At 38.6% G+C, this 26,789-nt stretch overlaps 7 protein-coding genes across 19 annotated transcripts in view; 4 read left to right on the top strand and 3 right to left on the bottom strand.

Moving 5' to 3' along the window:
* Nucleotides 1–21,866, top strand: part of LOC4578430 (uncharacterized) — a 46,588-nt gene extending 24,722 nt beyond the window's left edge. Inside the window, exons 1-3 of one of the 3 annotated variants that reach the window (XM_061658885.1) lie at nt 19,089–19,177; nt 19,876–20,001; nt 20,677–21,866. In XM_061658885.1, coding sequence (XP_061514869.1) covers nt 19,171–19,177; nt 19,876–20,001; nt 20,677–20,768 — 225 coding nt within the window. In that variant the 5' untranslated portion in view covers nt 19,089–19,170 and the 3' untranslated portion in view covers nt 20,769–21,866. Of the gene's footprint in view, nt 1–19,088; nt 19,178–19,335; nt 19,433–19,875; nt 20,002–20,676 lie in introns of those variants that run through there. The other 2 variants (XM_001238834.3, XM_061658886.1) reach the window with 2 other exon arrangements.
* On the top strand, nt 269–11,913 carry LOC1279654 (MAGUK p55 subfamily member 7). 11 transcript variants are annotated; one of them, XM_061658868.1, is made up of 12 exons: nt 301–317; nt 3,094–3,272; nt 3,874–4,055; nt 4,136–4,231; nt 4,952–5,083; nt 6,577–6,609; nt 7,117–7,284; nt 7,388–7,570; nt 7,661–7,796; nt 8,025–8,303; nt 8,392–8,735; nt 8,814–11,913. In XM_061658868.1, the coding sequence occupies exons 2-12, from the start codon at nt 3,230–3,232 to the stop codon at nt 8,988–8,990; spliced, it is 1,773 nt and encodes a 590-aa protein (XP_061514852.1). In that variant the 5' UTR covers nt 301–317; nt 3,094–3,229; the 3' UTR covers nt 8,991–11,913. The 11 variants fall into 11 exon arrangements, with proteins under 11 accessions (XP_061514857.1, XP_061514852.1, XP_061514848.1 ...); XM_061658864.1 differs by lacking the exon at nt 301–317 and adding an exon at nt 331–456; XM_061658865.1 differs by lacking the exon at nt 301–317 and adding an exon at nt 341–359.
* LOC1279653 (beta-ureidopropionase) lies at nt 11,480–14,512 on the bottom strand. Its single transcript, XM_319417.5, has 4 exons — nt 13,939–14,512; nt 13,025–13,287; nt 12,528–12,940; nt 11,480–12,462 (listed from the first exon to the last, which is right to left on the bottom strand). Exons 1-4 carry the CDS (start codon nt 14,040–14,042, stop codon nt 12,082–12,084), a joined length of 1,161 nt encoding a protein of 386 aa, XP_319417.2. The 5' UTR covers nt 14,043–14,512; the 3' UTR covers nt 11,480–12,081.
* LOC1279652 (methylcrotonoyl-CoA carboxylase subunit alpha, mitochondrial) lies at nt 14,941–18,031 on the bottom strand. Its single transcript, XM_319416.5, has 3 exons — nt 17,834–18,031; nt 15,870–17,649; nt 14,941–15,798 (listed from the first exon to the last, which is right to left on the bottom strand). The coding sequence occupies exons 1-3, from the start codon at nt 17,863–17,865 to the stop codon at nt 15,514–15,516; spliced, it is 2,097 nt and encodes a 698-aa protein (XP_319416.5). The 5' UTR covers nt 17,866–18,031; the 3' UTR covers nt 14,941–15,513.
* Nucleotides 18,642–19,115, bottom strand: LOC4578431 (mitochondrial import receptor subunit TOM7 homolog). The gene is made up of 2 exons (XM_001238151.3): nt 18,890–19,115; nt 18,642–18,793 (listed from the first exon to the last, which is right to left on the bottom strand). The coding sequence occupies exons 1-2, from the start codon at nt 18,984–18,986 to the stop codon at nt 18,732–18,734; spliced, it is 159 nt and encodes a 52-aa protein (XP_001238152.1). The 5' UTR covers nt 18,987–19,115; the 3' UTR covers nt 18,642–18,731.
* A 388-nt stretch (nt 21,867–22,254) lies between the features above and the next one.
* LOC3292144 (ER lumen protein-retaining receptor) lies at nt 22,255–23,592 on the top strand. Its single transcript, XM_061658882.1, has 2 exons — nt 22,255–22,733; nt 22,812–23,592. The coding sequence occupies exons 1-2, from the start codon at nt 22,731–22,733 to the stop codon at nt 23,460–23,462; spliced, it is 654 nt and encodes a 217-aa protein (XP_061514866.1). The 5' UTR covers nt 22,255–22,730; the 3' UTR covers nt 23,463–23,592.
* A 375-nt stretch (nt 23,593–23,967) lies between these two features.
* LOC1268540 (ER lumen protein-retaining receptor) lies at nt 23,968–25,642 on the top strand. Its single transcript, XM_061658883.1, has 2 exons — nt 23,968–24,218; nt 24,294–25,642. Exon 2 carries the CDS (start codon nt 24,446–24,448, stop codon nt 25,082–25,084), a length of 639 nt encoding a protein of 212 aa, XP_061514867.1. The 5' UTR covers nt 23,968–24,218; nt 24,294–24,445; the 3' UTR covers nt 25,085–25,642.
* The last annotated feature ends 1,147 nt before the right edge of the window (nt 25,643–26,789 follow it).

Here is a 26,789-nt window from a genome sequence, read left to right as displayed (position 1 = left end):
AACTGTTGGTGGTAAATTAATATTTGGAATTAAATGAACCTTTATTATTGTATTGCGGAGATGACCATTATCTGTAAAATTAATACATTTCCATTTTTAGACCATTTCAGTAACCTTGTCAAAATTCAAATATTAACTCCTGCAGTCCTGTACCACTGTTCCTTCTTCGTGCCACCCTCGCGCAGGCGCAGATATCGCGGCAACGCGTTGTTTTCATATTATGGATGCGGCGTTCTTGAATACCCCTCCCGTTCACCTTTTTTAGTCCACTAAGCAAATTCGATGCATTCTCACCATCTCTCAACAAAAACGAAAACGTACGACACGAGAGGGTTCTGTCAAATTTCGTTCGCGACGGGGTACATAGTCACTTGTGTGTCGTAGCATATTAGAAGCGTTTCATTAATGTTGGGGTGCGAATGTGTGACGACTGTGACACGGTGGCTTTTTATCTAGGTACCTCAGAAGTCTTATGAAAACGCGTAAAATAAAGTGTACATATAAATATTGAAATTTTCAAAATGTGTTTTTATCGACGTGTGTAAATAAGTTTACTTCAACCACGCGGTTGGCGATGCATTGTGAAGCGTGATAATTTGCAATTAATAGAAACTAAACTAAATAAGACGAAATACAACATCTGCAAATGGACGACATCAGAAATTTAAATTTTACTAAATAAAATATTTAAATTATTTGTGAGCAATGGTGTGATTATTCTGTGAAGCCCCATCGTGACAAGTGACGCATCGTATTACTCTGTTCGATTTTGCATTCATGAAACGGAATTGTTATCAAAAGTACCAGAATGTATTTCACATCTGGCAAAGTCATTGTGCAAGCTAGTTGCTACATGAATATCGATTCGTAAAACGGATGACACCGAATTGATTTTTGTTTCTAGTTCTTTGTGCTGGTCCATTGAGTAGTTGTGCTTTGAGAGACCATTCGATTGTGATGAAGAAAACGAAATTAGCTGTGATCATAATTAAGTGTACGCATCAAATGATAAGAATTGTTTTTTTGTGTGATTTATAGTGAATAATACCATTTCAATGTGGTCTAGTGAGATAAAGTTAATGTGTCAATGATCCAACTTTGAAAATACTTCCATCTGTGCCTGTTACACAAGTGGTAACGGAAACCAACCCCATGATTTTGCAGTACGAATTAATGAAAAAAGATACATGCTCATGTTTAATGGCAGACGGGACGGACGGACGAAAAGTGAAAGAAAATTCATCAATATCGCACTGTCTGACAGTAGAGAAGGTTGAAAAGAAAAACACAGCACACACACACACACACACACACACACACACACACACACACACACACACACACACACACACACACACACACACACACACACAAACAGGGAAACTTCAAATCAAGGGTATATTTTCCAACAGTTTCTGTGTGTTGGTGATTTATTTTCAAACCTAAATGCCGCCATCGACTTATGTGTTTGGGGGTGTCTGCTTTCTACATGTCCTCATTTCACCCATATTACAGGAAATGTTGGGACACGTACACATTTGTGTTCTGCGTTCTGATGCAGAAATATCAATATATTTGCGTAAAGAATTTCCGAGGGTTCGATTTATGCGGTTAAAAGGGCATATGCGTAAAAGAACAAGTTAACGTAGCTTCTAACTCTTCTCGAAATGTATGTTTATGTAGTATGGAGGATGTTTTTTAAATTAATGTATATATTTGCTTCGGAAAGAGAAGTTTTTGTTTTCTTTATTATTTAGTAATAATGGCACACTTATGCAACAGTCAAAATTTCATTAATTTGTTTTAAATTTCTGTTATTGTTACGTTAGTTTTTAACTAAAGCAATTGTCTGCCTCTATAAGGACTGTTTTTTACCATTTTAAAGAAAAATCACAAAATGCTTCTTGTATTGGAACTAATCGCCAAATTATGTGATTATTTTTGCAATATTTTAATTACCGACTATCTTGCAGTACTTATTGGTTCAAAGATCTATATCTTCACGTTTATGTTACGTGATGCTGTATCATTTTTAGCCACCAGATTCTGATAGCTGTTAATGAACAGTTTTTGAACGGGAGCTCCAACATTTTAGCTATTTATAATGCGGAAAGCTCTTCCCAGCAAAACCACAGTGAGTTAATTTCTATGGCTCCTTCTGAAATAATTTCTTTCAGATCCCATTTTTCTTCGACGTATCTAGAATGACCTTATGAATAGTTGCTGTACATAATACCTTGATATGTCTGCTTTTTATATGAAATTTTGATGGCGGTAACTATCGTACACATCTCACCCATTCTTCTATCACGTTTTTGTTATTTTTACAGACAAGCATAAGTACCGCTAAAATCTCTCTTAATTATGGAAGAACTTGTTTGTTTAAAAACTTGATAACAACAATTTATTCAACGCCACACTATTATCAAACCAAGTTAAAAAATATAAAAAAATATTCGAACAATTATTTAAACTGAATATATTCTGATTGATGACGAAGAAAGGCATACACATGAAATAAATCCCTGTATGTTAAATCTCGCCCGGTCCATCGTTTCACTTACAGACCCGAGGTCAGCAAGATGGACAAATTCAGCTGACTCTTTCTTTTGAAACAAACAGTCTAGCAAAACATTTCCTACCTTCGCAGAACGCGCAAACACAGTGATCAGTGGTCAAGACACTGATGAGGTGCTATATTTAGAGTAGCTTCATGTTTATGGTATAAAAATAAAAGCTGTTCTTTCATACGCGATTTCCTTTCGCAATATACTCGCCAACATATTATCAACCTTTGAAATTTAATGATACTTATCCCTAATTTCGAACAATATACCAATGCGTTTGTAATAACTATTTAAACTAATTTTTGTTAACATGTTATTTATTTGTTCTCATGGGTAAAGCTTATGCAAACGAAAATTCAATCAATGGTGAAGCCACATCGTTCGGTGCAGTTATATAGTTATAATAAAAAATGATAAACAACAAGACATTTTGAATGTTTTACAAGTACCGAATTGCTAATGTGATGCTAATTTGTTTAAATTAATCAGCGTAATAAATACATATTACTTTATTTTATTTACACAGATATGTAAAATAAATGAACGTCATGAGCAAAAAGTGTATGAGTTATTAAATAATCAACAGTAAATACAGTGATTAATTTTATTGTGTCGTGTTTTCGTGTACATACTTAACATCTATAGAGTAGGTTCTGTACATAATGACCGCAGTTGTCATGGCGTCGGACGGAAGCTATGATCCAGGTAAGATCGATTGTGATCAATAAGAAAATTAATATAGAAATATAACAATTATTAAAGATTGATTCATTAAACCTGATTACAGTTCAATTGTTTTGTACTCCGATTATTCCTTACAACAGATATTACATAGATTTTTTTATGCAAAGCAATTCGTTTGTACTTTCTTACCTTTGGTCAAATTGTTATACATTTGTATAATTGTAAATTAGGAACTTTAAAAAAAACAACATAAAATAGGCCACTTGCAGTTTATACACGCACGTATGATGCCTTCATGTGTGTGTCATTTGATAAATGACGTCAATGACCAGAGCATTTGATTTGTTCGATGCACATAGCTGCTCGACTGGAATCAACAAGAACAATCTTGTTGAATGTTTTGTCCTTAACATTGTTTCCTTTCGGATCCCTTTGCTGCAAGAAATGAGATGTTTACATACTATTGATTTTTTTTTAAATTAAAACTATACAAAGTACTAGTTCCAAGCATACTACTTCTTCTTGTAATTTACCATACACATAAAAATCAAGTTCTTATAGAAACAAATAATAATAAAAGCTACCATTTTTATACATGGTTTTCATTGTATATACTTTACAGTGATTTCTAAGTTGATTACATCGCTCAAAGAAGCAGAAAGCTTGTCAGATGAGAAGGATCTTGGATTCTTGCAAAATTTGCTGCAGTCGAAGGAACTCAATGCACTTGTTAATGTACATAGCAAGGTGGCCAAAATTAACAAGGACGACAGAATAGCACCGTTGCTCTCTGCGTCCGTGCAGGTTTGTAGGCGAACTGTTGGATTTTATGCAAGAGCTACTGCTATTACCTGAAATATTTATTCTACTATCATCAACCATAGATTCTGATGGAAGTACTGGAGCTGCTGGCTCCGAGATGCCACATTTCTCCACTGTGCAAAGAGGTTTTCCATCTACTTCAAACACCGCATTTGCAGGTAAGTAATTTGCTGCATCAAAAGCTTCTTGTTTTTAATCGTAGCTCTGTACATAAATAAACATGCAAGACATATAATAATAATGCAGAAAACGAGGAACTGTAACATAGCGTTTGAAAGCTGTAACCATGTTTTACCCTTAACTTTTAAACTCTATGACAAAAATACTAATCAGAGGTTGGTAATTTTAATGATTCATCAACAGAGATAAACAGAGGTGATAAACAATTGTAAAGCACATTGAATTACTTGTACATTTCTTTATTTATTTGTTTATTTATTTACTGATAAAATTGAAGAAACACACCCTTTTATCACGCTCAAAATTCGAACAAAGGGACATTTTGTAATTTTTTTTTCCATCATTGCGAATTTCTGACATTCTCAAAACTACCAAAGCTCTCTCCATAATAAATAGCACTTGATAGATTTGTGGAGAAAACCTTCAGCTTCAATTTACTTGATCTAACAGTTGAAAGGTTTGGCTTGCCAATACATTTTGTATAATTGTAAAGCACCTTGCAAAAAAAAACTTACTTTGAAAGCAGTCTAGTTGAAAATATCGTAAAATTGAGGATATTTAGGGATATAACATTCCATTGACATATGACAGGATAACAGGATATGACATTGAGACTACGAAGACTGCAAATTACACTTATCATATGAAAAAAGTTATTGCTTACTAATGTTCTATCTTATTGTAATTTATTTCCAAAGAGTATTCTTTTCGCTCATGATGCGATCGCGCAAAAAGATTTCTATCCACATCTTCCGGACATCCCAGTGGAAGTTGACGAAGACGAAGAAACTATCAAAATCGTACAACTTGTGAAAAGTAATGAGCCTCTGGTAAGTTTTCCAATTACAGTGTACATTGTTTACCTTTTACTACAAATTATGTAGAATGTTGTATTTATCTACACTCAGCAAGAAAATTAGTTGTCAATTTGTAATAATGTTTTATAACAAGTATTCCAAAGTAAATGTTTTGTTGTAATTGAAAGCTGCTTTTTGTTTAGATTGGACATAACATTTACATTTAATACATTATTGGTTATTATACTTATATAGTTATGATGCTAGTTTTTCGTCGGTTTCATACTTAAGTAACTTAGTTGTTTAGCAAAGCCACGTTATACGTTCGTTTCTAATTATCACTGGTTTGGCATAGTACATTTCATATTGTTTGAATTTCCCATTGACATGTCATTTTTATTTTGCAAGTTGTATGGAACAACAAGAAATACCATCATCGTCTGCTCTTATGCTAGGGCACTAAATGAGACAACATTCATGCCATGCAAAATAAGCATTCTTTACCGTACCATCCTTATTCCAAGTCGTTAAATAGTAGCTGTCTTAGCGCATTGACACTTAGTCAAATGATGTTTGCCCTTTTACTTGACACGAGTTTTCTCATGATTATGTACATATGCATGTTGCAACAAAAGACTTAGAATCAGTCCCCTTTTGTGTGTTGAGTGAAGTGTTGTGCACTTTATGAATGTATGCAGTATGCCACACAGCTTGGTACTAGCAACTGCAATCACTTTTTAAAGTAGTTTTGTTTCCGGAGTTTTCAACATACGTTAAATAAATGGAACTCGAGAAACAGTCATAAAAGAGATTTTAATAGACCCCACCAATATTTTACTAAGAGTACATACATTTTACGTGTCCCTGTGCCTAACAGCTACTGAATATATAGCTTTAACCATCAATAGTTCCAACCCCATTATTTATGTTGTTTAAAACAATGTTTTGCCATGTAAAGTGACTGCATGCCGCTATACGTTACGCTTGTTTACATGCATCAAACATGCATGTTGCATGATAGATCCTTAATATATCGAAGCATATTCACTATAATACACAATATAAAAATCCATACATTTATCATACCTCCATCGAGCCTGTACATGGGTGTTCATTTTATGTTTGCATTATACTCAATGATATTTTAAATTAAACTATTCAGTTTGCTTTGTAGCACACTATACTTCATTATTGTTGTGTAATCGGTATGTTTCACTACCCTGCGTTTGCACACTATCAGTAAAAAACAAAACTCGATAATTTATAAACATCGCGATCGATTAAATATCGCGACCTGCGGCTTCCATTCTACGAACAATAGTCGTATACGGCTTCAGGTCGTTGTCCGCATCTTTGTTGCGGTTGTATGATCATTTCTATAGACTTCTTCTTTACGCTGTCTTATACATTTTCAATTCTATTAGAACAGCATTTCACACAGTAGTGATAAATTGCGATAAAATAATGAGAATTACACAAAATTTTTACACACAATATATTCGACACTCATTTTTTACTGCATTCAGTGTGCTGGAGCACAAAGTGCGGAACCAATCGTTGTAAGTATTTGTTGTTAAATTTAAGTGATTTGTTTTCCCAATTATGAACATGCTTTGCCGAAACCTATCAAGTGGGAATCCATCGGCGGGAATGGATTTTTTTTTAACAGGTCATTTTATTATTTATGAATGTTATTGTTTCTTAGCGGTTTCGATACTTTTGTACTCGATGCGTCTTAAGTAGCGAAACTTGGCTGTTTATTACAGATAATTTGCGATGGAGGTAAACGATAAAGTACTATCTCGATTATCACTATATTGTTGCTCAGAAGTCACTTTAATTATGTACGCTAATTGATCAGCTAGTTTACTTACATTGTTTAGCTTTTTACATTCGTTTTCTTATATTCTATAATATTTCTATCATCAACGCGTTCAGCAACCTAGCTGGACATTCATTCAATCCAGTTCAATAAAAGAAATTAAAACGAAAAAAAAATCTTGGTTATGCTGGCCACTTTCGTAACGGTGTAACTAAATACATGCTGTTTCTGCTCTACATTTCAGGGCGCTACTATTAAAACAGACGAGGAAACGGGCAAAATCATTATCGCGAGGATCATGCACGGTGGAGCGGCAGATCGTTCGGGCCTTATTCACGTTGGCGATGAGGTGATCGAAGTGAATAACATTAACGTCGAGGGTAAAACACCAAGCGATGTTCTATCAATTCTGGTAAGTGGAAAGAAAACGTAATTCGGAACATCCAGATGATTAGTCACACTTTAATATATCTTTATACCAACGGTATCTGGGCGTGCTTTAAATGTTTGAACAGCAAAACTCGGAAGGTACGATCACATTCAAGCTTGTGCCATCGGATGGTAAGCTGGACCAACGTGAAAGTAAAGTGCGGGTGAAGGCGTACTTTGACTACGAACCTGAAAACGATCCCTACATCCCTTGCAAAGAAGCTGGCCTAGGATTCCAGCGCGGCGACATCCTGCATATTGTATCTCAGGTGAGTATTGGCACCGAGTATTTAGCAAAAATTTGAAGAAAAATGGGTTAAACCATGATTTGTCTCGGTGACATGCTTTTCATGTGGCAGGATGATTCCTACTGGTGGCAGGCGCGCAAGGAAGGTGAAAAGACAACGCGCGCCGGATTGATACCAAGTCGAGCACTGCAGGAGCGTCGCATCCTGCATGAACGAACTCAAAAGGAACCGAACGGCGATGCAAAAAGTGAGCAAACCGTAGTATAAGCGTTTGAAAAAGAAACCCAAGTGCATGCACGACACTATTCTGTGTATCACACTTGACCATAACCACCCATTATGTACTCAAACATGTCATTTCGCTCTTGTTTACCCCTCATCGTTTTGTTGCCATATCATCCATTTTTGCTCGTTTGTGCCTTCATCGCCCGCATTGCTACAACTAACTGCTCCAACGCCCCTGTGTTGCGCGTAGAAGGTTCATGTGCCTCCATCTGCTCTACTCCACCCGGTTCACCAAATCCAAACCATCCCTGTGGTGGACCAAAGACTAAAAAGATTATGTATGATACAGCTGAGAACGATGATTTTGATCGGGAAATGATCGCCACTTACGAGGAGGTAGCAAAGCTGTACCCACGTCCCGGTGTCTTTCGACCCATCGTCTTAATCGGTGCACCCGGCGTGGGTCGAAACGAGCTGAAGCGTCGACTGGTGGCTCGAGATCCAGAAAAATACAAAAGTCCAGTTCCATGTGAGTGTTATTATGCCAGTTAGCTGCACTTCAAATTTGGCAGTAGCACTAATTTATGATGTAAATATTTTAATTCACTTTCTTGCAGACACCACTCGGCCTATGCGCCCCGGAGAGGTTGCCGGAAGGGAGTATCTGTTCGTGACAAGGGAAAAAATGGAAGCGGATATTGCGGCCAGCAAGTTTATTGAGCATGGCGAGTACAAAGGACACCTGTACGGTACGGCGGCCGATAGTGTGAAAAGCATCGTAAATGCTAGCTGCGTCTGTGTCCTTGGACCGCACTATCAAGCGCTGAAATCGTTACGGACGGCTCAACTAAAGCCGTACATTGTACATATTAGACCACCGGCGTTTGAGGAGTTGAAAAAATCTCGTACGAAAGCTCGGGCACGCTCCACGTTCGATGAAAACAATTCACGAGGTTTTACGGTAAGCAGCTATAATTACAATGCGAAAGAGCGAATGAGAACATGAACGAGTTAGCGCAATGTGGTTATTTTTTTACAGGACGAAGAATTTATGGAAATGATCAAATCGGATGAGCGCATCAATTTTCATTACGGCCACTTCTGTGACGAAGAGATCGTGAACGATGATCTTTCTGAGGCGTTCGAAAAGTTGGTAAATTTTGCCAACAAATGCGAAACCGAGCCCCTCTGGGCACCCGCCAGTTGGGTGCAGTAGGAAAGCGTTGGCTCGCATCGGTATGATTATACTTAAATTGTTGGAAATTGTTCATCTTGGTTCATACCAGTTTTATTTAATTAGGTTTTGTTAAGTTCATTGCTCGCAACATTTTGATTATGTATCCACAGTTCATTGTCCATTTAACAGCATTGATTGATCATTAATTTTGCCTTATCAAGTTTGAAATGATATCCATTTTGTTATCAGCATTGTGATTTTTGTTATAATATTTTTTGTACACATAATAAACGATTGATTGTGAACACTTTGTGCGGTCATTAATTTGCAACCTTTTTTCGTTTACCTTTGATTTCGGCACGTTGAAAGAGCGAACAATTTGAAATTAGGATGTTAAAATGTTATTCTGAGGTGCTTTACTATGGGATAGTTGTACAAACGCCAAACAACAAAGTGTGGGGGAAAGAAACAGCACTATCCTATTATTACTTGACGGGGGTTTATAAATTGGCTTATTAAAAAATAATACTATTTAACAAAAACAAAACAAAAAACAAGACGTAGTGATAAAAAGCCAGGAATTGTGTTGTATTGTGTGTGAGTGTGTGAGTGTATGTTAGAGGATATGAATTGTTTGCCACAAGTTTTGCGGTGCGGCACAGAAGTGTGCTGTTTGTTTCTCTATGTTCGATTTGAATTAGTTTGTTAATGTAAGCTAACATGAAAGTCAGCAGAAGCAGAAGAAGAAGTAGACCCGAGCACAATAGAAATCGCCATATATAAAGGGCGTAAAAGAGCTTATTTCCTCTATTTGATTAAAAAATACGTTTTTGCATGTTGTAGTAATTTAATTCAAGCCAATCACTGCCTACATGTAAAGGCCGAGGCATGCGTCAAGCAGTAGCATAAAGTCCCGAGTGTTTTATAACTGTTGTGTAATCTGTGTAGCCAACCGATTAGTAGATGATCATATAAAAAGCAAACAAAAAGATTAGCTAGATGATGGAATCTTTCAATTAGCCATCGTAATTTTTGGTGTATTATGAATTTTAGTTCGAACAGTGTTGAAAAGGGTTTTGTTTGATTCATTGCACGTACTTCCGAACATAGTGCATGCTTAAATGAATTAAACATACCACAAACGAACCAAACGCGCTACATACACATCATAAAGCTAATCATTTATGTTACTTAATACCTTCAGAAGGTTCTCTCGGTAGGTTCAGCTTTTTTTTACTAAAACATATTTGTACCCCAAAACAACTCTTGTACCTATAAAAATACTAAAACTCAGCCCAATACAAAAATAAAATACCTAATGCAACAAAATTAGCCCCCTCCCAAATGGCCTACATTCGAGCCAACATCTTTGCAGATGCATCTTCTTAACAGATAAAACAGACGATTTAAGCCGCTAAACGTTCTAAAGTTTACAGTTGCCCATATATTTAAAGAAGCATTTAACGAATTTCAATATAAAAGTCCGTATTTTCCGACACGTTTTATAACTAACAGTTGTACAAAATATTGTAATTGATAGAAATTGCAGTTTACCTTCATAGGCTAACCCTTATTATTGCCAGCAAAACAAAAGAAAAGCTTTTCCAACCAATTCAAACTACTGTTGAGCAACTACGGCGGAGCATGGAAGCAAGGAACAAACCATTTTCAAACCAGTAACCAAACCAGTCTTTCCCTAGTGTCGAAGTAATCATTCACATAAGGATATCTATTCACCCAGTATTGTACAATAAAATCACGAAATAAAACAAATCAAATGAACACATACGAACCGTACCACAGGAAGTGTAGATACAAATTGAAAGCCACAATCAAATCACTCGACACATAAAAGCCGGTCTGGAATAATAAGCCCTTGCTATTTAATGAATGAATACTCATTTCTGACCGAAAACTCTTGCCAACGCCCGTAAAATGTCTGTTAAAAAAATGGTGTCCAAGTGCGTAATGCATATTCTAAAATTATATCTATAAAACACCCAAAACCCCCCTCGCTATTTTCTCTGCTTAAAAAGACGACTACATTCATAGCGTTATCATGAACTAGTTGTAAAATCCTCCAAATACTTGTGGTACAAATTAAATAGAGCAAATCCCTTTGGATTTGTTCAGAAAATGTTCCCTAACAGTTCACACATTGGTTTGCGTTCCTGATGGTAAAACGTGAGAGAATTTTGTGCAGCTACAATGTTAATAAAAAAAAACGGGACAATACCACTTGTAGCCCCCCAGAAGAGCCTGAAGGACAGCACATAACACTTAAGGCTTAATAATATGTTGATTCAATCAAACGTGGATACAAACATATGACGATGCGCCAAACGACCATGACTAAAATTCAAAAATTCAAAATGAAATGAACTAGTTGATTTATTCACCTGAGAGAAACTTTAGTTGTTAAAGAGCAGGATGAGAAGCAATTGTAAAAAGATGTTAATTCGTTTAAATCTCCTTAAATGAACCGAAAGCCATTAAAAGTCCAACAGCAACAACCACCTTGACGAACCTTGACCTTTGTGACAAAAGATTTATTTCATCGTTCATGCGATAATATAGATAGTTTTGGATGAGTGGATCGTACAAACAATTTTGGGCTAATCTCACAATTTCCTGCAGCCAAAGACACAATTGGTTCCGGATCCTGTACTTGGAATGAAAAAAAAACCTTACACAATGTCGGTAAACGTTGATACAAAATCGGAAAATTCGTCATTGCAGTATGTATCTACAACACGGCATACACACGCGAAAACACGCAAACAAAAGGGCACGTAATAATGTAAAAGAAGTGATGTGTTGTTTGTTGATTAGTTTTAGATGCCTACAATTGGTGCAAACGATACAACCAAGCCAATCATATAGTGTTAAGGTAAACGGATGCAACAATATCCCACTCAATATAGCCATGTATAGCAAAAATATAAAATTTTGAGATTTAAAACATTTGTTTGTTTGTGTTTAATGTGTTGGTTTCCCGTTGTGCTTCGCAAGATTACGCATGATGAAGTATGAATATAGCGTTCAATTGTTTCTTTTTTTTGTAGAATATTTCTCCAACGGTCGGATGCTCAAACGTACATAATGCCAAAATTGTCCACCTAAATTAAGATTAACTTTCGCGAATTATTTGCGGTTTGTAGTCGGGCTTAACTGCCTTCGCAAGGCTTTCTGCGTAAAGTGGCAAACGCTGCGTCATTTGGAATCCCCAGAAGTCTTTTATCTGGCGGCAGAGGTTCAGATCCATCTCTACTACGAGGAGACCATCCTTGTCCCGCGATAGACCGGGCGTACGAGATCCATCCGGTGCAGCCACATAGGACGATCCATAGAACGGGCCAAAATCTTTGTGCGCCGGCAGTCCATTTCCAGAGGTGAATTCGTTAGGGAACACTTCCGTCCCAACACGATTAATTGCCACCGTAAAGTAACTGTTGGCGATGGCCGCGTTCCGTGCTTCGATACCCCACAGAGGCTCACTGAGCGCTCCGACCTGTAAGCAGAGACCACCATGTAGTATTTCAAACAGATTTTCGCTCAAACGATCGAATATCTTACCGTAGCGGATGGGTTGAACACTATCTCTGCCCCGTTAACGCCGAACATCATCCAATTTTGGGGATGGTGGCGTCCGTAACAAATATTAATCGCTATGCGACCAAACTGTGTATCGAACACCGGATGACCGGTATCGCCCTCAAAGTAGTAGGTCGACTCATTAAAATCACCCACACGTGGAATGTGATTCTTTCGGTGTTTGCCAATGACGGTACCGTTGTTCGAAATTACCACAGCCGTATTCCAGATTGTATCGTGATGATTCGTATCACGTTCCAGGATCGGTGAAATGATGACCATGTTGTACTGTTTCGCCAGCTCCTTCAGCATCTTTGTTGTTGGTCCATTCTCCACATCTTCGGCAAATTCACACCACGGGAACTTTTCGCGTGTACAGAATGCAAACGGCATAGCTACAATAAACACACATACATACACATAAATCGCATTGAACTCACTTGCCTAACAATCCTCCGTGGGATGAAAATAATGCTTACTCCATGCTTCCTGCAGGCATACGATGTTGACCCCGGCAGTTACAGCGACGCGCAAAATGTTGGAAATTTTCTCATGCAGTGCATCACGCTGCACGTGAATCGGTGCCGTGGTCGGTATGTCTACCGTATTCTGGACGGCGGCCACCCGCACTATTCTTGGCCGTCGCAGGTCCTCTTTGCGGGCGCTAAAAACGTAACCTTTCAGCTCGATATCAACATCCTTGGCCAATGAAATGGTTTCTTCGGAAAATTGCAGCTCGTTGCTGAAATGGTAAAGACATCGTTTTGAATAAAATGATCAATTAAACGATACCGTTAATTCGTACAATTTTATGTACGCCATCGGTTGGGTATTTAAATCGCTTTACATTACATTGCACATGTTCGTTATACTGGTGTAAACTTTGCCTAGCAGACAGTGTACCACAATACATCATCCCACCCGTCTGTTATCTTATTCTTATCTTCACCAATTCCCCAATCTATTGCAGTATCATTGTGTTGCTATTATCACAGCTTCACGTTGTGCTGCACAGCATTTAGAAAAGCACAATGTGTCCTAACACGTATCTGTTCATAGAATATTTCGCTTTTACATAGTAACCTTGCGGTATAGTATCGAAACGAAAAAGATCAATAATAATTAAATATATATTTTATACGAATAAAAAGCAACATTTTCAGGTTCACGGTTCAGGTTCACGATTGAGAAATATTCTCAAACCTAAATATCATTCACATACCAACAAAATGTCACAGCGGTAAGAGTGACACAACGTATTAATCTATTTTTAAATGTTACACCCATACCAGAATGAAGAGAAATAAAACGCGTAAATAAATTCAATATTTGCCGTGTACGAATTTCATTACCACTTCACATTTTGACTTTACCACATCAAAGCCATACTTACTCGTCCGTCCTTCCATAAAGCACACGTTTCACCTCTCGTAGCTCTTCCGGAGGAATATGTTTGTTAAGGGTGGCTTCTAGGCTTTTAAAATTTGATTCAGACATATTGCACTCTTGCCAATGCTATAAACTACTGTATTGCAGCGGTGTGTTTTTTCGTTGTTATTTTCTGACAATTTCAAGCACAGAGAATGTGTTAGTAAACGATACTACTTGTTTTTGGGTCAATGATCGATTCAATGAGTCGTTGAATGCAAGCAAATGCTCCAAATGTTCTGTGCACGGTTTCACTCACTATACTCAAGTGGCACGGCCTTACGCAGTCGTTGCGCAGTTCACCCCACTCTACGCACTCGACTCACGCGAATGCATTACGACCAAAGAGCGGAAAGAGAACGTTTGGAAATCAAGAGCACATTTAACACCGCCCGATGGTCCATTGGTTGTGTTCTCCCGGTTTTACTCTCCAGATTACATAATCTGTATGTGTCTAATCTGTATATCACTATGTACCCTGTCCTTCTCGGAGCGATTCACTTTGTTGAACGTCAACTCTCTTGCAGTAGATGTAAACAGTGATAGTCTAACCGTCTGCTGTACGCATATCATTTGGACGCCTTCTAGAATATTTATGACTATTTAATTTTTCATTACCAACACAAAACTTTAAAATATCATAATACTGAAAAAAGCCAAAATCAAAATTGTTCCGATTATTAGGAATTTATTTTTATTTAGAAGTAAGTTGTAAGTTGTCGCTGTATAGCATATTGGTGTCTAATTTACATCCTATTAGATAGTATTTCAAATATCACTTTATTAATTTGTTTAAATGTGGACCTTCACCAGAACTTTTGTAGTAGAGTGAAAAAGTCCACAATAAGAATTGAATGCGTCGAAATAACATACAACTCGTTCTTTTTTCTGAAACAATCAAACGACATAAAATTGGCTCACACTCACAAAATTGTTAACTTCTAAGAAACCATTCAATAATTCCATATTTTGGGACATATTTGATTTTATTGACAATAAATTTTGGAATGTAACATAATTTGATTGCATCTCGCTATACGCAAAATATACTACGGGTATGATTGCTTTATTCATGTCTAATAATTGACCGGCAAAGTAAAGTATTGCTGCTACGCTAAAGGACGTAGTTATTAGAAATTTGATTTGATTTGTAATCGTCTGTACTATTTGATTTATAATCTTTTGAAATTATCTGCTTCAGACGCTTTCCGCTGATAGAACTAGATAAACTGTATAAAGAAATTACTTTTCTATAATAAATTTGTTTTTTGTTTCACCTCGAACCATTCAATCACAATTATCAATGTGTACCTGTGATTTTTGCAATATCTTTGATATATTGTCGAGAATCGTGGACTAACGACCACTTCTCTGGCGTTAAACGCCACCCTAGCAGAATGTTATTGTTGTTGCGTTTGTATCATTTCAATGATATTTTTCTCTAAAATCTACAAAATTGCCTTAATTTCTAATAAATGCACTTTGTGTCAGACTGTTTAGAACAGGTTAAATGCAAGGTCGTTGTGTTCTTAACGTTCCATCACTCGAACGAAATCAATGTGGCGCCTTTACGGACGTTGCTACCTTCAGCGTTAGGTATTGCTTTAACAACTCCATCCTTTGCGGCTTTTAAAACGTGTTCCATTTTCATTGCAATCAGCACTGCTACCGGTGTACCAGCTTTTACAGTGTCTCCCGGCTTAACGAACAGCTTGTCGAGCACTCCGGGCATTGGGGCAGTTACACTGGATGCATCGACTCCACCCATCGATCTTTCAGTAACGAGAAAACGGGGCTGAACAATTTCTCCACCAATCATGCCGTTCTAAAATAACAGAAAAGGAATTATATTAAAAAAATCGATACACGCTGGACGAGCTTAGTTTACACAGTTACCTCATCGAAAAGGGAAATATTTTCTCCCGAAATAACGGCGTTGAAACACGACACGTGTCCCTCGATATTAGTTTCCAACAGGAATCGGTTAGCGTATGGTTTGCGCCGTACCGTTACCTTCATCCATTCGCCATCATCCACACGGACGGAGTAGCTGCCGTCGTTATCTGTTTCGATGGTCACAATGTGTTCCATGGCACCAACTTTTATTTTGATGGAACGTGGTACACGATAGTTTGGTCGGAATCCGTACTCTACATCAAATGGCCCACATGTTTTTGCTCCCAAGCTCGCGCCAGATTGAACCCGTTCGTTGAGTGTATGCGCTAACGCCATCTGAACTACCTTTGTGGCTGGTATCACCTTTTTCGGGAAAAGTGTAGCCGTGTGCTGTTCAATGAATCCCGTGTGTACATCTGCAGCCTGGAAATGCTCATGTCGTGCCAGATCGATCAGAAAGTTTATGTTGGTCTGCAAACCAGCAATTTGATAGTTTGTCAGTTGCTCGATTAATAACTGCAAACTGCTAGCACGATTTTCTCCCCAAACAACTAGCTTTGCTATCATTGGATCGTAATGGATGGACACCTCGTCTCCTTGGCGAACACCGGTTTCTACACGGGTAGTATTTGATGTTTCTGGCGTGGAAAGATAATCCAATGGTCCTGCACCAGGGAGAAAGCCCCCCGCGGGGTCTTCGGCATAGATACGAGCTTCAAAGGCGTGACCCCGCTTGACAATGTCTTCCTGCGTTACCGGAAGACGCTCCCCTGCAGCTACCTTTATCTGCCATTCTACCAAATCAGTCCCGGTAATCATTTCCGTGATGGGATGCTCCACCTGTAGCCGAGTATTCATTTCCATGAAGTGAAATGAAAGATCTTCTTTATCCAGGATGAACTCAACCGTTCCGGCCCCGACGTAATTGACGGCTTTCGCAGCGCGAACCGCGGCCTCTCCGAGCTGTTTGCGCAACTCTTCCGACAGCCCCGGAGCAGGTGCTTCTTCTATGATCTTTTGATGCCTCCGTTGCACCGAACAATCGCGCTCGTAAAGGTAGACTGCGTTGCCGTAATGATCGGCAAACACTTGCACTTCAACGTGCCTTGGAGATCGCACGTAACGTTCTAATAGCATGGCACTATCACCGAAAGCTTTCTCCGACTCCGTACGAGCAGACTGCAGCATGGGCATAAAATCTGCTTCAGTTTCAGCGATACGCATACCTTTGCCTCCTCCACCGCGAACTGCCTTGATCATTAGCGGAAACCCAATCTTCTTCGCCTCTTGCATAAGCTTCTCGTCGGACTGATCCTCTCCGTGATAACCGTTGATGATCGGTACGCCAGCAGCAGACATGATGTGTTTGGAGGTGCTCTTAATACCCATGTCTCGAATGGCACTTGCCGGCGGACCGATGAACGTAACTTGTTCTTGTTGGCACAGTTCCGCAAACTCCACATTTTCCGATAAGAATCCGTATCCGGGGTGAATAGCTTGACAACCGGCCTTCTTGGCAACTGCCAGAATTTTATCGCCACGAAGGTACGACTGTTGCGAAGCGGCCGGGCCAATGTTGTATGCTTCGTTTGCTAGCTTTACGTGGAGTGATTTTTCATCCGCATCGGAAAAAACAGCAACAGTGCGAATGCCAAGACGGTTTGCCGTCCTCATCACACGACACGCAATTTCTCCCCTGTTGGCTATCAACAGTTTGTTGATTTGACGATGCACCACCTTTTGGCTGGCATTGCTGCAAGTTGTTGCGAAACGACGGGACCTTTGAAAGCATAAAAAGAATAGAACGGCTAAGTTAATTTGTCGAAGCTCTCAAAACAATCGACATCTTCGGGAATTTGCACGATTACGTAACAGTAGGGGCCATTTCACTGGATTCAACGGCAGATTTATCAGCCAGAATAGACATCAACCAAACTTAAGAAATTGTCTCTTTATTTACTTACCACGAGGCCATGGTCTGCATTTTGTGCAGCATTTTGGTTTCGTCGTTATTTGCTGATAATTGTTTATTTACAGCACTACAGGGACAGCGCAACAGGTAGATTGGCACGCATGCGGAATGTGACCAAGATTAATAAGACTGCCGGCCGACAGTTTGTTTCGACATGTCTCCGTTTGACAATGAACGTTTTATGACGTTTTTGATATTTTTTTAAAATTTGACTACAGTGATCTACAAAAAACAGCAGCATTGAGGATGAAAAGGCAAAAAAAAAAAACATTTCTTTCCAATATGTTTTGTCAATATTAACTATTGATAATAAAAGGTAAAGTTTGTGATAAATAATTCATAAGGCATAGTTCAGTTATACTTTCAATCAATAATGCATGATGCCTCACGTACTCTCTGCTAGCTTGACGATTATAAAGTAGATAACTTTTCAGCAAAAATCATTATTGATCCATCTACGGAGCAACGGATGCAGCTATCCATTAGACCAGAGGTCTCTTATACGGCCTGCCGTCTTCTTTTAATCAAACTGTGTGATTTTACTATTCTAAGACGAGATTCATCTTTTGTTACAAAAAAGCTGAAAAAATTGCTCACCGCTCGAGTTTTCTTCGCCAGTTTCAACTATAATTTCTTTACCTATCCCATATTACAACCGCTTTGGTGTCTTGGCCTGTCGCAGGAGTGCAAATCTTATAATCATCTAAAAAAAAAAACAATAAACCGCTTTCCTAAACAATTGGTTAAAAATCAATCTTTCCTAAGAAGCCACTACAATAAAATAGCATGTTAGAACCGTGTTGTTTTTACTTCTCCCACAGCAAATAGTGATTTATTCCCATGTTAAATCATACAATCGGGATTATACGATGTTGCTGCTTCAACACTGACTACCATAGTAAATTAGCTAATTGTAACGGAGGCATGCCGGGTTCTGATCCTTTGCGGAATCCTGAAACAAAACAACCACCATTAGCTCATTTCATCAATAGACGCATACGCAGGAACACCCCACAGAACAGATTGTTATGTAAACGTGTATTCTTACCTAAATACAACAGCGTCGGAATGAAACCCCAGTGAAAGGAAGTTTTCACCACCTCAAAGACAACTCCAATTCTTTCCTTAACGCCTGGAGATAGCATTTTGCTGGGAAAGTTACGAAACGTGCTTCTTCTTCGAGCGACTCTGGAACAACAAGCAATTGTGAAAACACGATGCGGTGGTATTTGACAATTACAAGATTGCAAAATAGAAGGCTGGATCACTCGAATCATTTTGACGGCTTGCTTTGTAATTCGTCCAATCAAATTCCAACGCAATCACTTGATGTGCCGTAAGTGCTGCATGTTTAATTTAATATTATTTCATTTAATAAAATTGTAATTTAAACAGTTTTTAATCAAATTAGAATGTAATTTTTGTTGATTGTTCTCTATAGTAACCTTGTGCATAGCTCCCTTTGTGTCAAAAGTGACTTTTGTTTTTTTTTAGGTTTTGCAGATGCTGTCACATCGCAAGCATTGAAGGGCCTCTGTAGAGTGCAATTGTTCTTCTGATTTTATTTCCGACCCCGTGAAGGTTGCTTCAAGTCAGTATCTTTGGAATATATATTTAACTTTACTAAAATTCATTTATTGGCATATATCGTGTTAATAAGTGTAGCATATTGTGTGTAGTTCATATAAATAATGTTTTGCTTGTACAGTACAAAGTGATATTCCCGAAATTTCGGAGACATTCTAGCGATGTCCAATTTTGTTACATAAAAATTGCATGAAAAGTGTTGCTAGTTTTTTTTCATAACAATATTTCTTCCGGTACATTTAAGCAACTCAACGATAACTTAGTTGCCCAAAAGTATCTCCAACTCAAGTAGCGTTCAATATTAATCTGTGCTCGTTGATTCAATTGAAGAGAGAAAACAGCCGCAATGTCCGGTCTTTGTGATTACATATTTGTCTGCACCATTTGGCGAACATAACAGAAGCACGATAAGTTTGATTTACGTTGGTATCACTTTTATGGTTTCAGTTGCACCCGGACGTACAGGGAAGATTCCCGTAAAACAACACACGGCAAGCCAGCAACAGTACGGGAAGACAAAAGATGAAATCGACACAGGTCATGCGATATGCCGTTCGCCTAAACTGTGCACAGGTAAGTTTAATATCGTAAAATGTATCCCATTTCTTTAATGTCGTCTACACTTTGCTTGAGACTAGAGACTGATTCTCCAGCAACTACAGTTGTACCCTGAAATGCGTAGCATGGCTTTCTCTCTAGAATGTAATACCCTGAAACTCATCTTGCGATTGTAATTTATTCAAGATTCAACACATTCATTTGATCACGTGATGTACATGTATAATAATCCAGTTTCAAGGAGAACTTGAAATGTACCACACTAAGGCTTTCAAGAACTTTATGAAAAAAGATCCTTGCCTTGATTGAGTTCCGCTACGTCCCACGACGAAATCCTACGGCGCCAATCATTAAGTTCACTTCTGAGTTTATGTGTATACAGATTTAATCACATTCCGATCAATAACAAATCATAAAACAGCGTTAGTATACGCTTCTTGCAAGATTATTATGCACGACGTCATTAGCACTGTTTCAGTTCGTTCATCAGCTGAACTTCATGAGGATAAAAATAGGCAGGATTTGCAAAAATGTTTTACCTTGACATTCACGTTTTGCTATTAATAACGTTCCTCCTACGCTTCTCTCTTTCTATAATCGCGCATTGGTGCGACACCAGAACAATTGCATACGACAAATAAACGTAGTATTCTTGTTTAAATTTTCCTTCTCTGTTTATTTCGTTTGCAGGTCAACGAAGTGGCGAGCAAGTCTACGGATCGGTATACCACCAGATCAGCCGCTTTGCTCGCGGCACTTGGCATTGGGCTGTCTTCGTTTAGTATGAAACAAATGCTAAGCAAACAAACTAAAAGAAAGCTGTAAAGCTGAAGAAAGATGTAAGCTATTTTGCCATACTGTAAAACTTTCTTCGTTCACTCCGATCCTTCCACGAAAGTGGTAACAAATTTTAAGTAATGCTGCGTACCGCTGCACTACACGATACGATGGATATAATAAGCATGTAGCTGACTCAACGATGACTACAAACTGTTCCGGTGTTTTACTCAACTTCAAATTGCAAAAGCACCTTAAGCTGGCAACAAAAAGATACAACATTCAAAAAGGTCATCCTAAACTATTCGAACTATTTTGGCGCATCCCCAAATGGCAATGGCTCTGTCAATAGGGCACGCGACCAGCACGACTCCAAAATAATATTGAAGAAAATAGGTTCAAGACCGACCGCTTCGTTAACCTAACATTTGCCGGTTAGTTACGTACGGTTGAACATTTGAATAATGTTTTCAACAAAAACCATAGTCATTAAATTGCTTTGCAAGAAACTATACGCTCGTAATGCGTTTGACTCGATGGAGACTTTATAATTTATATACAGTCGTTAGGAGTGCTACTCCATACCGTAACATCACGGAATGCGACATTACGAATGGTTTACTCATGTGAAATGATGCAAGTTGAACCTAGGCATCGTAGTTATAATTATGACTCGCCAGCAAAGGTTTTCCTTCCTTAAAAACGGCAAACAAAAGAATGGCTTAGGTAGATAATTTGATGATGGAACCAGTAAAGACTGCAATGCAAAGAAAGGATTTAAACGCATATACATTTACACATATCCAGTAATACGCGGGAATTGACGATTGCCAGACCAGGAATAATGGAATTCGGTATGATTACTCACAAACAGAATTCAAATGAATTCTTGGTAGCAAAGCTAAACCCCAAAGCTGTTTTGGAGTACAAGTATAAGTATCGTGCATGATGGAGGGTATTCAGTTTAACTGAAATGCGAAGAAAACAGAATCCTAAGATATGTGGCTACATTTCACAGGTTTGATTTTCAAACACATTTAAGATAGGCCGGATTCGGTGTGATAGCTAGAAAGATAAATAAACAAATTGATATCATTGCTTAATCATCTAGTACAAAGCATTCGTACTGAACTTTCGCTGCACGCTAACACAATTTTCTAATTGTATAAGACAAAACATGATGACATTTTCAGTATTTGTTTAGCGACGATTCGTATCGATTCAGTTTCCTGTTGAAAAAACAAAAAACTAATGCACTCAAAGACTCAAAAAAAAAAAAACGTTCAAAGTCTATTACTATTGACAGTAGTTACAATGCCTACTAGTCCATCTGCTTTTCCCTGTTTTGATGCATGCGCAATAAATTTGTTGCACGAGTTTCAAGTAGTTTCTATTCATTATGCATAAGAGGGGATGCCGCTACTTTCACGCTCCCAAGTATACATTTGTATGAAGCAACATATTACTGTTTGCACTTTTCTAACATGATGTGTATTGTGTGCTTTCCCGAAAACTTTTTAAACTTGTTGCCTTGCGCAAGGGTATTCCCCATTCGCTTGCGTGCTGCTTGGTTTTATTCGTTTTTTGTTTTTTTTTTTTTTATATTCCCCACAGTGATACCGGTTTCCGGAGCAAAACCAACACCATCTCACACAAATCTGTCCAATCTGGACGGAGAGCGCTTTGCGTGTTTGTGTTGAAAATGCAACTGCAGAAGTGCGGGTCGCATCTGGGGAGAGCAAAATCGCTAAAATGTGCTCTGCACTTCCACGCCGCTTTTTAATACATCGCATCACTTATGTGGCAGTGTTGTGTTCCGACGATTTTGAGTGTGAGTGAAGTTTTCTCCTCATTGTACTGTTTTTTCTATGTTTCGTTCGGTTCAGCAGAAGTGTTTAATCAGTTTATAGCAAGGGAAACAACAAAAACATTTGAGTATTGGAGACTAATCTACAAAATAAATCAAAATGGTGAGCTATCTCCCGAAGCGGCACATCCTACCATATGCAGGCAGTGGTGCAAGATTTGTGATGCTATCTTTCTCACAGCTTACTGGATACCGGCTGTTGGCGGACTCGTTCCACGCGTTTGCAGTTCTCTATTTGCTGTTCAACATTTGGCGCACCAAATCCTGCTTTGGCGTATCGGGGAAAACACAAATCCTGTACATTACGGTATTTGCGACGCGCTATGCCGACCTGGTCACCTTTCCAGCCACCTACAGTGTCTATAATGTGATGATGAAGACGCTTTTCATCAGCGTAACGCTAATAACCGTGCTGGTCATGCACAGCGTCTATCGCAAAACGTATGACCGCGAAAATGATACCTTCTACAATGAGTTTCTCATATTGCCATGCTTTGTGATCGCTCTGTTTGTCAACTATCGTATGGAAGCGTTCGAAATATTGTGGTCCTTTTCGATCATGCTCGAAGCAGTCGCTATACTGCCGCAAATGGATTTAATCTGCAAAACGTTTCACGTGGAGCCATGGTTCAAGTGTTATCTGTTGCTGCTCGGCTCGTACCGCGCGCTCTACGTATTGCATTGGGTCGATCGGTACGGCCAGTACGGCCTCTACGACCCATTAGCATTTATATCGGGTGGTATTCAAACAGTACTGTTTGTACTGCTTGCGGTGCGAATTGCAACCCTTAAACATCGAGAACGCATTGTTACGGTCAGTACGATTTGTTAGTTTGGATAGGCTTATAACTAGCCCCTTACACAGCCAACGTTACGATGTTCTCAGTTTCACTGTTTGCGTTCTCTGTAACTTGATGAAACTACGCTTTGAAATAACAATAAAGTCTAGAATTGCAAACAAATCCTTACAAACATAATAGGCTATTTGATGTTGAATTCATCATGTCTGTTGTTGTGCATTCACGTGTTCATGCATGTTGCTCAGCGGTTTCTTCTCTAGAATTTTCGGTTTTTTGTTTTTATTCAGGGTAAAAAAACATGGCGAATCTCCTGTGATTCGTAAAGCACGCATTTTATATACTTTGTTATAAAATATTCCACAAAATTTAAGTTAATCATATTTATTACCGACAATTTATTATTATTTATTTAAAAATATTTTATTCTGATTCGTATTGGACAAAAGCGATTTCTGATCCAGTGTGCTGGTAGAATAGCTTATTGAAATACCTTGGTGGAATTGACAGTTGTCATATACGTCAACGCCATTTTAAGAATAAAGAAAAACACAAAGAAGAAGAAGAAGTGTTTACACGTCAGTCGGTCGGTGTCCGGTCGCTTACATATTTCCAGTAAAAAAAAGCCCAAAAGTAGTGAAAAATCCCATTTCCGGACTCCTTCATCTCGATCCTTTCGGATCCGGCTGATTTGCTGCAAGCAGAAACATCGGAGGGCTGCTTTTACCAAACCTGCCGGCAACGCGACTACGTGTGCAGAACGCAACCCCTTGTCTGGCCTGCGTGTATATGTTCGTGTCATCCTATCTCCAGCGGACCACCTCCTTCTGTACTGTTGAACCATTCTGAAGTCTTCTTTTCCATAGAGCCAAAAACAAACCAACCACCAGCGGACTGTTGGAAAGATACGCGGATCGGGCAAACCAGACGAGGAAGACCATTCCTTGCCCATATTACACCAAAGCTGCCCCACGATTGTACCTAGAACCTTGCAAGGGAGTGGAGTAATTTGCAAAAAATGAATATTTTCAGATTGGCCGGCGATTTGTCGCATCTGCTTGCAATAATTTTGCTGTTGATAAAGATATGGAAGACGAGATCATGCGCTGGCATATCGGGCAAATCGCAGATTCTCTTCGCCATCGTCTACATTAGTCGCTATTTGGACCTGGTGACGACGTTCATCAGCGTGTACAATACCTTCATGAAGCTGGTCTTCATCAGTACCTCCGTGGCCACAATTTATCTGATGTATGTCAAGTTTAAAGCAACGTACGACCACAACCACGACTCTTTCCGCATCGAGTTTCTGCTCGTGCCCTGCTTCCTGCTGGCCCTGTTGATTAACAACGCGTTTACCCCACTGGAAATCTTGTGGACCTTCTCCATCTACCTGGAAGCGGTTGCCATACTGCCCCAGCTGTTCCTGGTCAGCAAAACTGGCGAAGCGGAAAGCATCACCAGCCATTACCTGTTCGCCCTGGGATCTTACCGTGCGCTATATCTGCTGAACTGGATCTACCGATACTACGCCGAGGGCCATTACGATCTGATTGCCATCTTCGCCGGCGCTATCCAAACGATCCTGTACTGCGACTTCTTCTATCTTTACATTACAAAGGTTCTTAAGGGCAAGAAACTTCAGCTGCCGGCGTAAGTGCATTTGTTCAGCAGCAGTAGCAACAGTGATGCAATGGATGAGGAATAAACAAGAGCTATTCCTGTGTGCGGATGTACCATTAGCCACGACGTGAAACAATACATTTACAGTTTAACTTTGCACCCAGGCCATCATTGCATTACGGTCAGGATGAATAAAAGAGATAGAAAAAGAGGAACCGTTGCGCCAGTGAATTTAGCTGTGGTGATCAAACGATCACCACTTTTCATACAAATGAACAGACTAAACTATTGGTCCACTTAAGGACAGTTCAAATAACAGCGCGACTTTAACTTTAGTTTTACATCTCTACTAACCATTCTTACGTTTTCCGTTAAGTAGCTATTCTCGCGCTACACACTCTTCCTGCTACTTGTGTAATTGTGTATTTCTAGGCTTAGATGAAGAAATGTTAAGACGCAGAGGAAGAAATATTGCTACAGATTGCATATGATGTGTAGGGAGAGAGAAAAAGAACCCTTATCATACTATTTCGCACAGTTAGCATGCAAGAGATACATTCAATAAATATCGGAAAGCTGAAAACAATTGAAATTGCTACTCGACTTCAAAGCAACACTTATTTTCCCTTCATTTTGTATTCGAATTTGCTGAACTTTGTTAAGACTGTGTTTTATCATGCCTTTGGCTCTGTGAGGTTGAGGCTTGTACGTTAAATTAATCAGTAAACATGATTTTCCCCTCGGTTGTTATATTACATGTATTAAACCATAGAATCAAATTATAGGAATGATATAAGGATTAAGCAACAAGAAGTATTTTCCGTAAGCGTATTCCGAGCTCCATTTGCAGCATTTCAGTGATTGTTTTTTTAGTTGATTTACTCTCTTCCCCCTAATCAGGATCATTTAATAATAAATGTAAAATAACTCGTAACTCGCTTTTTATCCCTGTCTAAACGAACGAACAGAGCTAATGAGAATCAAGATCATTGTGAAAGCAAGAATGATCATTGCACATGTGGTCGCATTTGCACAGATGTTTAAGTCATTGGCTTTCGTCGTGAAAGCTATGCCCAGCCCCATTGTAATACATTATTTTTTCCTCTATTCAAGATTGAGCGATAGTTAGTGGGTGATCTTTGCTCGTTCGCCACATTTATGTACAGATACAACTGCATGAATGTTAGTTGTGTAGTTTTTGAGAATGTGAAACAATCTGTTTTATCTACACAACGAGTTAACAATTCCTTTGGCAGCATCTGTACCAAGTGCTTCAGTGTCATCCATGGTAATCGAAGTTGTCGCCAATTATGATTACAAATGCTTTCAATTGTAATTTATGTTGGAAATCGATTTGAGTGGAAATCGAAAATGCCTCATGTTAATAACTAAAACATGATGAATTTAAATGCTTTAAATAATTGTAGCATTTTTTGTTAATGGGAATCCTATGCGCCTGAAGGTATTTATTATGGTTACTTGTTTGAGTTTTACTAGTTTTGGTAAAAATATGTTGAATATTGGTTACAATAAAAATAGAAAATTCTTAATGAAAACATTCAAAATTAGGACATTAAATTTATTCAAGCAATATGATTATTGATTGCATACCTTTAGGCGCACACCCGTACTGATCAATGGTACTGCTAACCCTGTAAAATACCATCAAACATTTTGCTAGCAAGTTGGTTCGATTCCCTAGCCGCAAAATTGAAGATTTTGGACGTCGTGTGGACGCA

This window comes from Anopheles gambiae, chromosome 3 (genome assembly GCF_943734735.2).
Source record: "Anopheles gambiae chromosome 3, idAnoGambNW_F1_1, whole genome shotgun sequence".
Classification (NCBI taxonomy): Eukaryota; Metazoa; Arthropoda; class Insecta; order Diptera; family Culicidae; genus Anopheles; species Anopheles gambiae.
The sequence above is the reverse complement of the archived record's forward strand: the minus strand, read 5'-3'. Positions and strand labels throughout refer to the sequence as shown.

Bases quoted from the DNA above. Each gene is read 5' to 3' on its own strand.
- LOC1279653 (XM_319417.5), bottom strand. From the start codon at position 14,042: ATGTCTGAATCAAATTTTAAAAGCCTAGAAGCCACCCTTAACAAACAT. The intron at 13,288-13,938 runs GTAAGTATGGCT...TTACCATTTCAG, and splicing joins CTTTATGGAAGGACGGACGA to CAACGAGCTGCAATTTTCCG. The intron at 12,463-12,527 runs GTAAGATATTCG...CTCTGCTTACAG, and splicing joins TGTTCAACCCATCCGCTACG to GTCGGAGCGCTCAGTGAGCC.
- LOC4578431 (XM_001238151.3), bottom strand. From the start codon at position 18,986: ATGCTATCTCCAGGCGTTAAGGAAAGAATTGGAGTTGTCTTTGAGGTG. The intron at 18,794-18,889 runs GTAAGAATACAC...GTTTTGTTTCAG, and splicing joins TCCGACGCTGTTGTATTTAG to GATTCCGCAAAGGATCAGAA.
- LOC1279654 (XM_061658868.1), top strand. From the start codon at position 3,230: ATGACCGCAGTTGTCATGGCGTCGGACGGAAGCTATGATCCAG. The intron at 4,056-4,135 runs GTTTGTAGGCGA...CATCAACCATAG, and splicing joins TGCTCTCTGCGTCCGTGCAG to ATTCTGATGGAAGTACTGGA. The intron at 8,304-8,391 runs GTGAGTGTTATT...ACTTTCTTGCAG, and splicing joins ATACAAAAGTCCAGTTCCAT to ACACCACTCGGCCTATGCGC.
- LOC1279652 (XM_319416.5), bottom strand. From the start codon at position 17,865: ATGCTGCACAAAATGCAGACCATGGCCTCGTG. The intron at 17,650-17,833 runs GTAAGTAAATAA...ATGCTTTCAAAG, and splicing joins ATGCAGACCATGGCCTCGTG to GTCCCGTCGTTTCGCAACAA. The intron at 15,799-15,869 runs GTAACTGTGTAA...CTGTTATTTTAG, and splicing joins ATATTTCCCTTTTCGATGAG to AACGGCATGATTGGTGGAGA.
- LOC1268540 (XM_061658883.1), top strand. From the start codon at position 24,446: ATGAATATTTTCAGATTGGCCGGCGATTTGTCGCATCTGCTTGCAATA.